The sequence below is a fragment of the Cydia fagiglandana genome, chromosome 10 (assembly GCF_963556715.1).
Source record: "Cydia fagiglandana chromosome 10, ilCydFagi1.1, whole genome shotgun sequence".
NCBI classification, from domain to species: domain Eukaryota; kingdom Metazoa; phylum Arthropoda; class Insecta; order Lepidoptera; family Tortricidae; genus Cydia; species Cydia fagiglandana.
The window spans coordinates 19,764,689-19,781,466 of record NC_085941.1 but is presented as its reverse complement, the minus strand read 5'-3'; the positions used below and the strand labels follow the sequence as shown (position 1 = coordinate 19,781,466).

Below are 16,778 nucleotides of genomic sequence, written 5' to 3'. Positions count from 1 at the left end.
TAGCTATAAAATCGGTAACCTATGTCGAAAACATCGGCTGGCTTAGGTCGAATGAAAATAATTCAAAAAAATACACGTGAGGTTGTGTGGGGGGAGGGCGGTAGCGAAAAACCTCACCAAATATCACCAGGGGGGAAGAGGGGGTAAAAAAGTAGCCAAAAACACCTCGCGTGATTTGTGCCCAACCCCATAGCAAATTTCATCGACATCGTTAGAGCCGTTTCCGAGATCCCGATATATATATATAAATAAATAATTATACAAGAATTGCTCGTTTAAAGGTATATTTAAATTTATACACACAGACAGGCGTGGCTCACTCCGCGATTTCGTCGCTTTGCTACAGGTAGCTAAAATTACATCCGTTCGGCCCCAATTTTGGGGTTTGCCATAAGCCGCGCGTGGCGCTGTCGCCACCTAGCGGCCATATTTGTGCTGATCGTAACAGACGCGTTTTGTTATGGAGTGAGTCTTCTGTACCTAGTACTATTATTTATTCTGTGACACAGACAGATGCCTATATATGTGGCGCGCTGTTGCCCTACTTGTCGTGCGAAGTTTGGAAACGTCGCACCACTTCACCCAACGTCGCTGCCGACACGTGTCGCCATCATTAACGTATCTATGGACTGGCCTTACGGTCACTAAAAATGGTACTATAGTGTATACAACATTATTTGCGGTATTTGACGTCTGTCACTCACAACAGCAATACTACGTAAAATGTCTTGCACATCGAAATCACAAAGGAAAACAACTGCACTGCAAACGTTTACGTTCTACGTCTTTTTTTTTTTTAATTTTAGGGTTGGCCGGTCACCATCGTTATGAATCGATAGTAGTCTAAGTAAATCGATATGAATTTTTCATTTTTCTTTTAATAAAAGTAAGGAAAAGGTGGATAATTAACTGTAAATATGGATATATTTATCGTCACCTAACAGACAACAAATTTGACACAGAAATAACATAAATAAATTTTAAAATAGATCCCCAGTTAGTTTAGATTTTGACGATGGGTGCGACCTACTCGGTCGGTGTATTAAATGCATTTACCTTGCGGGAAAACCATATAATTCTAGCTTTATTTAAATCTCAAATAAAAATTCATTATACGTCACAATTCGATACCTCAGTCTACGTGCCATCCAATCGTAATCGCTTGCTGTGATAATCGATTTGGGTTAGTTACATCTCTATATACGTCAGTCACAATGTGTCAAATAACGCAAATAATATTGCATACAGTATAGTTTAGTGGTGTGACTCACGAATTCCAGCCAATCGTGCAGTCTAACGCAACTAGTTGCGACCAATAGCGCGCGTGATGCGAACTCGTCAACCAATCGCGTTGTAGCGGTGTCACACCGCTGTACTGGCCCCTGTCATGCCTCATTATTATTGCCCGTAAGGCCAGTCCTGAGATATCTATGTCAATGGTCGCCATAGATTTGTCCCCTAGTGTATTCCTGACTTTATTAGTTTTGTTGCCTTATTAGAGTTCTGTACCCAAAGGGTAAAAACGGGACCCTATTACTAAGACTCCGCTGTCCGTCCGTCTGTCTGTCACCAGGCTGTATCTCATGAACCGTGATAGACAGTTAAAATTTTCACAGATGTATGTATTTCTGTTGCCGCTATAATAACAAATACTAGTACGGAACCCTCGGTGGGCGAGTCCGACTCGCACTTGTCCGGTTTTCTTATGATTTTGAGAACCCTTGCGGAAACCCCCATAAGAATAATCCGTCAACCTACACTACTACTACTAGCTTTTTCGACCATCTCCATGTGCCGGATGATGGAGCTCAGGTTACAAATCATCATCATCATCATCATCCTGTGATGGGTATAGCGTTTTGAATTCCTTTGGTTCCAGATAGCCTGCTCCAAAGGCTCCAAAGCACGGATGTTGTGAATATTCGTATCCGCATCCGCGGAACTTCCGCATTATTTTTAAAATAAGGCGACTTAAGTGCTAGGTTCGTTATTACCTACCCATAACGAAATCTTCTAGATCCAGAAAAGTCGGCCAAGTTACTGTTTATTAAATGTAACGCCCTTATATTCTTGCTCAAATACTAAACGATTCGTTTTTATAAAATAAAAATTATAAAATGTAATATTTGACGTTTTTTAAGTACCTAATCTTGACATCCGCATCCGCGGATGTGAGCCTTTAAATATCCGCAACCGCATCCGCGGATGTCTAAAAATCTGCATCCGCAACATTCCTGCTCCAAAGTCCTTCTCATTATGTAATTTGGAGTTGGCTTTTGCTATGTTTCCATAGCTTTTTACTCTATGCATAAACAGCTTTGAGTGCTTTCATGACTGATATATATTATCTTATCTTCAGATTCGACAAGTTCCGACACCATCCGCCTCTTCCGCCGGCGGGTCACCTCTCGATCGACAGCGATGAAGGGCAGAAGGGAATTATTCGGGGCCAGGCTCAAAACTGGGCGCGATACCTGTCAGACATGCCTGCCAATAAAATGACTCCTACCGACGTAGCACAGGTAATGTACATACAGTCACTACACAGGATTGTGATGCCATTTAGGGTTCTTGCTAAAGTTAACAAGATACTTGTTTGAATTATTTATTTATTTAAACTTTATTGCACAGTAACAATTGTACAAATGGCGAACTTAATGCCAGAAGGCATTCTCTACCAGTTAACCCTCGGGCCAAACAAAGAACTGAACCCAAATAAACTTAAAATTATCACAGTCATTAAAAAAACATAATTATGTAAAAAAATAACTGGTATAGGTGCAAGAAAAAAATTTAAAGTACGAAAAATTTAATATTAAGCATGGGAGGAGGAGTCACAAACTTTGTGACGTCACTTTAACTTCATCAGTAACCGAAAATGTATTTAAATTATTTTATACGCTAATATAAATTTAAATAACAAGTTTTTTAAAACGATAACAGTTTTTATTCGATTAATTTTATTTCTTAATCAGTTTTGGATTATAAAATAACTAATATTTCTTTTGTCAAAAATATGTTGATAAAATATTAAATAAACATTTGCCGATTTCGTTGAAGAAATGTGACGTCACTCCAGGGGGGAGGGGTTTGCCAAATGTGACCAAGTGTGACAAGGAGGGAAGGGAAGGGTAGAAAAACCTAGAAATTCGTGTGACGTAATTAATGGATGACCCCTAAGTATTGAACAACCAATTTAGGTAGGACCCTAAATGGCGCAGCAATCGCGGAGCGTGATGGTATTAGCGAAACGAAATATGTGTCGCTTAACATCGAACTCAGGTAAATCCATTCGACCCTCTCAGCAAATATCTACCCTATTACCTTTTCATAATACCAAAAAGCGCTGGTGGCCTAGCGGTAAGAGCGTGCGACTTGCAATCCGGAGGTCGCGGGTTCAAACCCCGGCTCGTACCAATGAGTTTTTCGGAACTTATGTACGAAATATCATTTGATATTTACTAGTCGCTTTTCGGTGAAGGAAAACATCGTGAGGAAACCGGACTAATCCCAATAAGGCCTAGTTTCCCCTCTGGGTTGGAAGGTCAGATGGCAGTCGCTTTCGTAAAAACTAGTGCCTACGTCAAATCATGGGATTAGTTGTCAAGCGGACCCCAGGCTCCTATGTGAGCCGTGGCAAAATGCCAGGATAACGCGAGGAAGAAGACCTTTTCATAATACCAAAATCGAATGATCTGACATATGGATTTACCCGAGTTTGAAGTTAAGCGACTCATATGTACTTCAAAGAATTATAATTATTTTTTTAAATAGATAAACACCCGATATACTTAAAAATATTGCACATGCACAATACACACTGTCATTGCGTTGCTCATCATACTGATTCGGTCAGTATGCACTATGCAGTCAGGCTGGAATGTGGCCATTATAATTCAAATTCAAAATGTATTTATTTCAAGAAATACGGAAATTTCAATAAAACAGTACAGTGATCCCCACACTAGGCTCAGCCTGTATCGTAGGACTCTTAGAGAAAAATACCGAATACTGATGTTGCGGCTATTACTTTAACAGAATATAATTAATATCAAAGCTACTACTACATTGACGACCAGTCTGGCCTAGTGGGTAGTGACCCTGCCTGTGAAGCTGATGGTCCTGGGTTCGAATCCCAGTAAGGGCATTTATTTGTGCGATGACACAGATATTTGTTCCTGAGTCATGGTTGTTTTTTATGAATTTAAGTATTTATATATTATATATATCGTTGTCTGAGTACCCACACCACAAGCCTTCTTGAGCTTACTGTGGGACTTAGTCAATCTGTGTAAGAATGTCCTATAATATATTTTTTTATTATAATTATAAATAAGAATTTTTTATTACTAACGTAAGTTAAAAAGGTAAAGTAAATTTTTACTACTTAATACTACTTAATACTTGTTTATTTTTAATACTTAATACCCATTCAATGTATAATTTGTAATATTGTTTTCAGGAAGCGATAGACGTACTTTGCCCACTGGGCGTCAAAGTAACCGCCCACGACAAGCACTGGATCGAGGCCAACAACATGCAGGCGTTCCTCACCGTAGCCAGGGGTTCCTGCGAACCCCCCATCTTTCTCGAGTGCGAGTATAAAGGCCTGGATAGCGGCAATGTTATACTAATGGCGGCTAAAGGTGTTACCTTCGATAGGTAAGCTAACATTGTATGCTAATTTTACAAAAAAAAGCTCTTCGTATCGTAGCGGGTGTTCCCAGAAATACGTCTTGCCGAGATTTGTTTAAATCAAAAAGAATATTAACTGTATGCTCGATGTATATACACGATACAGTGATGAATGTGAAGCGAAACTTGAAAACATTCAAACGAGTCGATGAAGTCCACAATTATAACACACGAAACGCTCATCGCCTCACGAATATTCGTAAAAGGCTGGCGCTATGTACAAAAGATCCAAGGGTGATGGGACCATCTCTTTATGAAAAGTTACCTAAACGTGTGAAAGACATAGCCAGTGTGTCGGAATTTCAGTCCCAACTAAAGCAAATACTGCTAGGAAATACAATATATTATATGGATGAATTCATGAGACCTTAAACTATGTATTGTTTGTTAGAATATCCCGTATTTAATAATGTACTTTTGACGATCATAATATTAATTCTTATATATTAACATATTAATTTATAATGCAATGTAATATTATGAAATAAATAAATATCATATCATAATATCATATGCTTTGCTCACCGTAGCCAGGGGTTCCTGCGAACCCCCATTTATTTATTTATTATTTTATTAATATCACAAGAACGGTTACAGTAATACTTATACCAATTACACTTGCTACTACAAATACAAGTTATACAATTATAACAATAAATTCTCACATTACAAGTTTTCCATTCATCATCTATCATTCACTCTCACAATAAGCGAGGCACCTGGACATTACTTTAGGCCACTTATCCATGAAAATAAGTATACAGTATATAGTATACAGGCCCATATAGTATACAGGCTTGGACAGTGACAATGTTATTCTCATGGCGGCTAAAGGAGTAACATTTGATAGGTAAGCTAACGTTAGGGGTTTCCTGCGAACCCCCACATGTCTAGTACAAGGATTGTATAGCGGCAATGTTATTCTTATGGCAGCTGAAGGCTAAAATAACATGTACTTTCATTTTAGTAAAGGGTTCCTGAGAACCCCTCATGTTTCTGGAGTGCGAGAAGATGATAAAAAAAAGCCAAGGCGGCAATAATATGTTATTTTCATGGCGGCCAGGTGTGTGATTTTCGAAGCATGTACCTACCTATTTATTTATGTTAGATAATATCTAATAGATATTGGTTTGCCAGACTTTTGATTTGTAAATAAAGCAGCCTCTACGTGTTTGTTGCAGCGGCGGCCTGTGCCTCAAGAAGCCCTCGGATATGATCGAGAACAGAGGAAGTATGGCGGGCGCCGCTTGTGCGCTCGGTGCGATACGGGCTTTAGCTGAGCTCAAGGTACAGTACAAAACAGCAACACTCTTAACTGCCCGTCGGTGGACCTGTGGCGTCTCCTCTAGCTGTCACTGCCAACGTCGTGCCATAATAATCTAACAGATGGCGTTAGGAAGCTAGAACGCACAAACTGCTAAGAAGATACTACGTCTAGAACGCAATTAGTATGTGAGACCTACATCGCGCTTACGGAGTTATAATGTCAGTTTCTATATATATAACTTCCGACCAACTCTCAACGGACTTCGGTCCCCAGGCATATAAACACCCGCCTGGAGAGAGTACTTGCCTTTCTACCTTCTACAGACCTTATGCCTTGTGTAATAAGGTTTATGAACTGTCAGTTACCAGTGTGGGGGATGGTAAAGGACACCATTAATAAAAATTTACTACTTATAGATGGTCAAGCAAATTTTGTCAGTAGAATAAGTTTTTGGCAAAAATTTCATTTTTGGTACAAGCTTTTATCGCCTACTGTACTTTTCTTAAAACAGACAACTAATATAACTAATACTGCCCTGCTAAGCCGAAAAGCGCTATCTCAAAAACAAATTATTTTGAAAATGGAATTCTCAGTTATAGAAACTAAAGTATAAATTAGCAATGGATTTTCTTTTGAGATAGCGCCACTTGGCTTAGCAGGGCAGAATACTCGTCGAGACAATTCTAAAAACCCCTAACACAATTAGGTTGCGTTGTTTAATCACAGAGTTCCTATGACCACATCCTGTCTCCATCGTCAGATCAGCTCGATGGTACCATAATATTGCATTGTCATCCGATTTATACATGCATGCAAAATTTTAGCTCAATCGGAAACCGGGAACTGGAATTTAACTTGCAAGATTTGATTACAGACATACAACGGTCAGGTGAAAGTAAATAAAAGCTTGTAATAAGTTTTTGGCAAAAATTTCATTTTTGGTACAAGCTTTTATCGCCGACTGTACTTTTTTTTCCACAGGCAACTAATACTCATCGAGACATTTTCTAAAAACCCCATACACAATTAGGTTTCGTTGTTTTATCACAGAGTTCCTATGGCCACCTCCGATCTCCATCATCAGATCAGCTCGATGACATCATAATATTGCATTGTCACCCGACTTACGTATGTATGCAAAATTTCAGCTCAATCGGAAATCGGGAAGTGGATCAAATTTAACTTGCAAGATTTGATTACACACAGACAGACAGACAGACAGACAGACAGACAACGGTCAGGTGAAACTAAATAAAAGCTTGTAAAAAGGCGCGAAATTCAAATTTTCTATGAGACGATCCCTTCGCGCCTACATTTTTCAAATTTGCCGCCTTTCTCTACTGACAAGATCTGCTTGACCAAGTATACTAACAAAATTGATTGTGACCTTTGTTTGAAGTTTGTATGAAGCTTTGATCCTCGATAGACATTGAATCGTTTGTCATAGGAGATTATGTCACAAGGGAGCAAAATTAAATATTTACGGCGAGGGCGTTCATTGAATCCTGAACGAAGCGAAGGATTCTAAAATAGAATCCCGAGCGTAGTGAGGGATTCAAGTGTTAACGCCCAAGGTGGAAATAATTAATTTTGCTACCATGTGACACAATACTGCTCTTCACATCACCTGTAAGGAAATCATGTTCATGTTTATTCTCATTTTCATCGTGCAAATAAATAGTGTCCTAGAACAGAAAAATTGAACTTTGATCCCTCCTAGCAGGGAAGAAAAGTGCCACTGTGGTCCCTCCTAGTAAGGAAGAAAAAGCCCTTTTCATCACACTCGCTCTGTAAATGTGGAATTGCACGCAGGTTTAGCGGGAGTTATAGAAAAAGCGTTCTCACTAGGGAGTTACGAAGTTTCTAGTGCTATAATTAACAGTTTTTTGTCTTTATACTTAATTTTTGTAGCGCAAGTGTGATGGAAAACATTGTATGTAACTCGGGGCGTAATAATATTGCAAACTCGAGTGTATAAATCGCTCCGGCAAGCCGTCGCGATTTAACTTACTCTCGTTTGCAATATTCAACTTACGCCCCATGTTGCACAATGTACTATTTACGAATAGGTGATGTGTAAAAAAATATTTCACCACACCAACGCAAGGAAAATACTAACTATCAAACAAAATCAAACCAAATCCATTAGAAATAAATGTTATTAAATCGGGGGGCACGGCAGTGCCCCTGCCAAGTCGAGCGCGAAGCAAACACTGCCGTACCATCCTTTACTGGAACCATTGCGCCGCATTTTCAGGCCCCTATTTGAGAACCTTTGGATAAGACCAGAACGCAGAAATTTTGGTCATCCAGTAAGCTATAATCACATACTTAAAATTCAAAATTTCAAGTCTGTAGGTCATTTAGTTCCGAAGTTAAGCGAAAGCAAAGTTTCGCATTTATGAAACTCACTCATGATCATCAGAATAGAACTAGTACTTCCCGTAAACTCAGAGAGCTGAAATTTGGTACAGAGTTAGGGTTTAATGGCCACATAAAGGGAAAACCTAAAAATATTGCAATATCAGTCACGTTTTAAAGATCTAAGAACTGCATAAGTAAGTTTGTAATCCCATATAAATATATGATATTACAAAGTTACTGTTGCAGTTCCTACAAATAGTAGGTAAAGTAAAGGTACACTACGATGTACGATGTGAGTATGAATGAAGATATGTTTAGTTATGATATGTGTATACATAGTATGGGTATGAGTACCCGAAAAGAAGGACTGCCTACAAAAACCGGAAAAAAAGAAAAGAAAGATTTGTAATAATAAAAAAACTACTCCTAAAAAGAAAAAAATGTGTTAAATAAGAAAATCTAATAAAATAAATCAATATGCCCACGTTTCTACAAAAAGAAGTGAAATCCCACCAAAAACATTCTGTAAAAAACTAGCCAAGTCTCGATGGAGCTGCTTGTAGTAATGAAATCTAGACAAAGTCGTGCCAAGTCTAAGGTTCCTTACTGCGATTTCTTTATTATTATAGTTAATGTTGTGTGACTTGGCCGTTGAAGGGTACACAAGGGTACAAAACCAGGTGCTCCATGACACCATTGCACCAATCTGCCATTGCACCAAAAAGAAGTGTTTGTTTCAGGCTCGCCCATACATAAGTATTATTGAAATACGCAGCTTTATCAAGCCTACAATTGACTGGTTATTGAATCAACGTTTTCCAAGTGGCAATTTTCCATCGTCAATGGGTAGCGGTTCTGGCGACAGATTGGTGCAATGGTGTCATGGAGCACCTGGTTTTGTACCCTTGTGTACCCTTCAACGGCCAAGTCACACAACATTAACTATAATAATAAAGAAATCGCAGTAAGGAACCTTAGACTTGGCACGACTTTGTCTAGATTTCATTACTACAAGCAGCTCCATCGAGACTTGGCTAGTTTTTTACAGAATGTTTTTGGTGGGATATTTATTACTCAAAATCATCATTAGACAAGTCAATTCTACCAGCCCACATAAGGAAACTACTTACTCAAAATTTGCATTTGATTACTTTGCCTCACATGTAGATAAAATGTAATTTTCTTATGAGTTTTTGAACAATCAAGAGAGCCTTTGCCAGCTGGTATGGTGAAAAAATTATTACTTAATACTTAAGTACCAAAAAATTTAAATGCTATTAATGTACACTGGTAAATATTTAAATGTTAAACATTTTCGCTTAGCAGCGTGGGATCAAGTAACTACGTTGTATGATGTCCCCTTATATTTATTTATTTAATATTTTATTTATGTGGGTATTATGTTACAGGAAAAAGTGAACGTGACTTTAGTGGTGCCGCTGTGCGAGAACATGATCTCAGGGCAGTGTATGAAGGTCGGCGACATAGTGCCCGCGCTCAACGGGGTCAACATACAGGTACACCCTTATCTTATCTTATCTTTAGTGGTGCCGCTCTGCGAGAACATGATCTCAGGGCAGTGTATGAAGGTCGGCGACGTAGTGCCCGCGCTCAACGGAGTCAACATTCAGGTACACCCTTATCTTATCTTATCTTTAGTGGTGCCGCTCTGCGAGAACATGATCTCAGGCCAGTGTATGAAAGTCGGCGACGTTGTGCCCGCTCAACGGGGTCAACATACAGGTACACCCTTATCTTATCTTATCTTTAGTGGTGCCGCTCTGCGAGAACATGATCTCAGGGCAGTGTATGAAAGTCGGCGACGTTGTGCCCGCTCAACGGGGTCAACATACAGGTACACCCTTATCTTATCTTATCTTTAGTGGTGCCGCTCTGCGAGAACATGATCTCAGGGCAGTGTATGAAAGTCGGCGACGTTGTGCCCGCTCAACGGGGTCAACATACAGGTACACCCTTATCTTATCTTATCTTTAGTGGTGCCGCTCTGCGAGAACATGATCTCAGGGCAGTGTATGAAAGTCGGCGACATAGTGCCCGCACTCAACGGGGTCAACATTCAGGTACACCCTTATCTTATCTTATCTTTAGTGGTGCCGCTCTGCGAAAACATGATCTCAGGGCAGTGTATGAAGGTCGGCGACATAGTGCCCGCGCTCAACGGGGTCAACATTCAGGTACACCCTTATCTTATCTTATCTTTAGTGGTGCCGCTCTGCGAAAACATGATCTCAGGCCAGTGTATGAAGGTCGGCGACATAGTGCCCGCGCTCAACGGGGTCAACATTCAGGTACACCCTTATCTTATCTTATCTTTAGTGGTGCCGCTCTGCGAGAACATGATCTCAGGCCAGTGTATGAAAGTCTGCGACGTTGTGCCCGCGCTCAACGGGGTCAACATACAGGTACACACTTATCAAAGAGAATTTGAAATAGAGGCGTATTGTCAATAAATACTCGGCGCTGAGCAGGTATTTAAATATTCGTCCCCCTCGCTGTCGAAACTTCAGGCTGCTGGGGCGCTGAGGGTAAGTGCTTCCTCCGGGTTTTTCCTGATGCAAAGATGTTTATCGCAATCCAACGCGGCAACGCAGCTAGCGTGATGGGCACCTTTACGTCAGGGCCAGCCCGGGACGGGCTTCAGTAGGTAATTTATTTTATACATATGTAGTTTAGTTTTATGTTTAGATTATGTGTTATTTTTGTTATGAGATAACCGTTATCCATTTTGGCAACTTGATGAAAACAAAAATTGTAGTCACAGTAAATTTACAGCCATCTTTCGACGCAGAACCAAAACTTTTAGAACGCCATTTGACTTTGATCCTTGTTCTTTCACTGATATGTGTGTCGCTTAACTTCAAACTCGGGTAAATCCATTCGACCCTCTAAGCGAATATCTACCGTACCTCTTCTTAATGCCAAAATCGCATAAGCTGACAGATGGATTTACCCGAGTTTGAAGTTAAGGGACTCACGTGTTAAGTGCAAAGGTGTCACCATCTGCACGAGTATAGGCCAAAGGTATGCCGCCTTCTTTCGTACGCCTCTGTACTAAATTATCTTTGCCCTTATGTTATCTTATTTGTAACTTTTCACTACGACATGGGGTTCTTCAAGAAGCGGGTATTTAGGGTTCTCAAGGGTTCGCAACGGATAAGGGCCCCCCCACATCTGGCGTCTTTCGAGCGTCGGCGTCTACAATTCTATGGCCGACGTCGACGCAGCGTCGACGCAACTGCGCAGCGACGTCATTTTCCATAGCGCTGGACCGACGCCGACAGACGCCGACGCTCGAAAGACGCCAGATGTGGGGGGACCCTAAGTGGCACCTCCGATGTCCATGGGTGACGGCGACCGTTTTCCATCAGGTGGTACGTCTGCTAGTTTATATAAATTTATTTTGACTGTGATTGTGCAGATTGAAGACACCGACATGGAAGGCCGGCTGATGATGGCAGACGCGCTGGTGTACGGACAGGCCAGGTACAGGCCCTACATCGTCGTCGACGTCGCCACGCTCACACGTAAGTTGGACATTTGTGCCAATAAACAGGGGGCATTTCTGCGACCGGCCAACCCCGCAAACTCTGACGAACAGAGAAAAAAATTCATAGTGCGATCCAAACATACTAGACTAGGAATCCTCTAGACCGTGTTTAGAGCAATTATTTCATGCAGAGCGAAGTCCCGTGCCGTGATTGGTTCGTTCAAAGACACGGACGTCACACAAAGACACTTTTGACTCGATTATGGAGTAAAATTACCGTATGCGTGGCAGAGGGGGTAGCGCGACTATGCTCAGCCTGGAGGATGTTTTGTTTGTGGATCCAGCATTACTTACACTATTATTTGATTACAGATGTCCATAATTGTTTTCCATCGTATTTTCACGGAAACGTACGAACGTGTCTTGCTATTTCAGTCAGTCTCGGTACAAAAATTAGACGGCCATATAGCCTGGAAAGGCTCATTATTACTGGCCGCATGGCAAGGAAGCGTAGGGGCGGACGTATGGCCACGCGTTGGGCGAGCAGAATAACGTCAGAGACAAACGCCACACTGCAGGCTAGCATGCACCGGCCAAGACAGAGCGGCTCGGAGAGCACCGGTGAAAAGTGTCCATATTCGTCATATCCCTCAGCCATGAGGATACGACAAGGAAGACAAAAAGTAGTGAGGCCGACTGAGGTAGCATGACAAATATGAACATTGCCGAGAAAATACAATGGAAACAATTATGCACTACATCTGTATTGAATTAGATTGTAATTGTTCAGACGGAATCAAGATGGCGACGGGCGGCGGGTGCTACGGCTGCTTCGCCAACAAGGAGTGGCTGTGGGACTGCGCCAAGCGCGCCGGCGCCCTATCGGGAGACCGGCCCTGGCGGTTCCCGCTCTGGGAGTATTACAAGAGGCAGATTGTCGGTATGTAGCTAACTAGATTCCGTCTAAGCGGTCTATTTATTTAACAAACATTTTTCAACATCATAAAACATAAATAAAAAAATTGCCCTAAGTTGTAGTCCGTAGGTAGGGTGCCCAGAAGGCTGGCCGCGTTGCCCCTCGGGATGGCAATGCTGATTCGTTGGGCAAAATATTGGCCAGCCTTCTGGTCACCAGAACACCGCCTAAGCTATCTCTAAACTTTGAAATTAGACGTTTACAATTAAACCAGGGGGAGTAAACTAAAGCGGTCGGGTATTCTCGGCTTCGTTCGTGAGCAATTATTGACTTAACCTTTTCGACGCCGTGTCAAACACAAAATCTGTCACTCGGACGCCACGTCAGTGGGGAGACACTCCTGATTTCGGTCGAACTCGACTCCGTTCGGCTCAGCATTGCTCCGAGCAATCATTAGGGTTGGGACCACTTGACTTCCTTGTGCGTGCACGACTACAGATAAGATAATCACATGAATTTTGACAACCCTAAATAGCCGAAAGGGATACCGTGATTCGACCCTAAATCACTGTCAAACTTCGGGTTTGTAGGAAGTGTCCTTTCTGTACGGTAGTACTATTATTTCTTCTGTGGCCACGTCACCGAAGTATCAAAAGTAAAATTGAACTCTATGCATATGCACGTAGTCTGTGTTGCTCTGTGGTTTGTGACGGATTAATCGGTCTTTGGCGTTGGACCTACGGTGCGGATATATCGGTCATTGGCGTCCAAAAGGTTAACGATAACATCCAGTTGCGTGCACAACAACAGATAAGATAATTACTTGAATTTTGACAACCCTAAATAGCCGATAGGGATTGTCCAAGACATTAGAGAGGGATAGCATGATTCGTCCCTGAACCGCTGGCAAACATCGGTCTTGTAGGAAGTTTATTTTCTGTACGGTAGTACTATTACTAAGTTTGTAGAGTTAGCTTGGTCCAAATCTAGACCTCAGGGCCTACCGCGAACTACGTTCGAAGTGTTGCCTCCATATCACACTTACGTACAAATTTACAAGTGCGACAGAGAGGCAACACGTCGAACTTGGTTCGCGGTAGGCCCGCTATATCGTAGGAGACACCCTTCAATATTGTACCTACCTAGTATAAACACTTGAATTGCCCCAATTTTGTTCTCTGAATGATCTCTTATTTTAGACCAAGTCGGTCCTATTGCTTACCTATAATGTACGTTACCTTTTCAAATAATTCGCGCATATTTCAGACGATCCATCAGTGGACTTGAGGAACCGGGGTTCGGGAAAAGCTACTCCTTGCATTGGTGCGGCTTTCCTACAGGTACATAATTATAGATTCATAACACGTATAAAAATAGTAGATTGTACAACAAGGGCATAGTGACCCATCATTACCCGAGGCAATTTTTTGGTCTGAGCGAAGCGAAGACCAAAATAGTAGACGAAGGTAAAAATGGACATTTATGCCCTTGTTGTACACTCTGCTTTTCACTTCGATTGCGAGGAAAATAAAACACATTTTCACGGCAATTTATACCACGAAATTGTCGTAAAGCGAAATAACATAATACATAACCAATTCACACTCAAAAGCTCAGCAGCGCTTGTGTTGGATGTCACATAGAACACGTATGTGTCAATAACCTAAGCTACGCTGATGACATGGTGCTGCTGAGCCCCTCGATGGGTGGTCTCATAAAAATGTTAGGTATTTGCGAAAGGTATGCTGAGGCCCATGGGCTCAGGTACAATGCGTCTAAAAGCGAGCTCTTGCAATTTAAATCAGGCAATAAAAGTTACCGAATGCAGGAGGTTAAGCTTTGCGGAACTCCGTTAAAGAGAGTGGACAAATTTAAGTACCTGGGCCACTGGGTCACGGACACACTGTCTGACAACGAGGACATCGAGCGGGAGCGCCGAGCGCTGTGTGTCCGCTGTAACATGTTATCCCGCAGGTTCGCACGTGGCAGTAAAGAAGTAAAGCTAATTTTGTTCAAAGCTTTTTGTCAAACTTTCTACACGTGCGGTCTGTGGGCTAATTTTACGCAGCGGGCGTATAGCGCTCTGAGAGTCCAGTACAATGATGCATTTAGGATGCTGTTTAGGTTGCCGCGGTACTGTAGCGCCTCAGCAATGTTTGCTGAGGCTAGAACAGACTGTTTTTTCGCCATCATGAGGAAGCGATGCGCGTCACTCCTCAATCGCAGCCGAAGCAGCACGAACAGCATCCTAAGTACGCTGGCGCAGCGTTGGGACTCGCCCCTGGTCAAGCGGTGTGTACAGCTACACTCACCTGTTGCTGCTCCGCCGCGAAAGCTATGAATGTTTTGTTTTGTTTGTTTGTTTGTTTCGTCTTCATTATAATACTAACTATAGATATAAGTTACTGTAATGACTAACCCTATATATGGACCATATGTTCGAAATAAAAATATTTCATTTCATTTCATTTTTCATTTCATTTCAATTCCCGCCAACTAACTTTTTAATTTTTTTTTTTAATTTTCAACATGTGATCAGAGTTTCAGACGCTTGGTTTTCTGCCAAGTCAAACATTTCGGAGCATTTTTGAACAATAATCGACTCCTATTTTATGTGATTTACTAAATTTAATGACAGAAAATACGGATTTCTAATAAATTGTAGCAAAAATAAAATAATATAACAAGTTTAGTCATCTAGTCATCTACACACTCTACACAATTTTATTGCTCAGTAAAATTGTGCATTGTGCAATATGTTTTAACTGTTTGGCTGTTGAGACCGATTACACTACACTACACACACACTACACTACACTAGTTGCCTGAAATAAAGATTTCATTCATTCATTCATTACCTTAGTCTTAGAAGAAAATTTTACTTTTATGCTCTAGAGCATAAAATGCGATTTTATGTCGTCTACGCACGACATAAAGGTGCACTTTTTGAGCATGAGAAGTGAAAAACTATTTATTATTGTCAAAGTAAATGCAGCCACTGTAAATTTACTGCCATCTTTCGATAGAAGATAAAAATGTTAGAACGCCATTTGACTTTGAACCTTATTCTTTATTATATTATATTATATATATGTTAACTTATCAAATATTAACGCCATCTACTCGACTGTAGGCCAAAGGTATGGACGGTATGGTGCAATCTTTTCGAGCGATGGCGCCATAACCTTCAGCCTAGGTACTCTCGAATAGATGGCGTTAATGTCAAATGGCGTTCTAACAGTTTTAATCTTCTGTCGAAAGATGGCAGTAAAGGTAGATACTGTAGCTACATAATTTACCATGACAGTAACTCTCTTTTCTCAAAAATGGACGTCAAAGTCGACTTTGCCGTATAAAAAATAGGTCGCGAAGCGCGGAGTTTATGGTCAGTCAAAAATTAAAAGGTTAAAAACATTGCAGTCTCGATTTTAGGACTGCAATGTTGCATACAAATTCCATTATTTGTCGAGTCCCAAACTTTTTAAAAGTTGAAATGGCCATATCAAATGAAGGCACAGGCCCATTAAACAGCCAAACAGATGATTAGTACCGCGACTATTTAGCTGTCTCAAATAGGTTGGCGTATTTTCGGCAGAAAAATACACTTCTATTTATTTATTAAAAAAAATAAAAAGACGGCAAGGGCTTTGTTCTGTGAAAATATATACGTAAGAATGTTGCTTTTGTAAAATATTTCTATGATATTTATATTCCTTGCACCATTTTTGAGAAAAGCACTATATATGACTCGGCTGGAAGTCTACTTGCTGGCTTCGGATTAAATTAAACGGACTCCCAAGGTCGTCCGTTTAAAACGAATCCTCAGCCTGCAAGTAGCTACTTCCGAGCCTCGACAATAATGTACTATTGCTAAAGCCAATTTTATCGTTAGAAATTGGCGTCAAAATGGAGTGAAGGTTCGATATATATGCATGTGCTGGGACCCGTTTATCAAAAGCTTGTAACTTGTAATAGGTAGGTACAAGTAGAAGTCCCTTTCTAACAAAAGCTGTCAAAAAGTGACATCC

At 40.9% G+C, this 16,778-nt stretch overlaps 1 protein-coding gene across 2 annotated transcripts in view; it reads left to right on the top strand.

Annotated features, from left to right (window-relative positions):
• LOC134668032 (cytosol aminopeptidase-like) overlaps positions 1 to 16,778 on the top strand; it is a 40,357-nt gene that overhangs the window by 12,189 nt on the left and 11,390 nt on the right. For both annotated transcript variants that reach the window (XR_010098712.1, XM_063525476.1), the window contains exons 5-11: positions 2,360 to 2,522; positions 4,463 to 4,662; positions 5,877 to 5,982; positions 9,736 to 9,843; positions 11,766 to 11,871; positions 12,625 to 12,774; positions 14,017 to 14,090. Coding sequence is in view for 1 of the 2 variants with exons in the window: in XM_063525476.1 (XP_063381546.1) it covers positions 2,360 to 2,522; positions 4,463 to 4,662; positions 5,877 to 5,982; positions 9,736 to 9,843; positions 11,766 to 11,871; positions 12,625 to 12,774; positions 14,017 to 14,090 (907 nt within the window). In the remaining variant the exon portion in view is untranslated. The remainder of the gene's footprint in view (positions 1 to 2,359; positions 2,523 to 4,462; positions 4,663 to 5,876; positions 5,983 to 9,735; positions 9,844 to 11,765; positions 11,872 to 12,624; positions 12,775 to 14,016; positions 14,091 to 16,778) is intronic.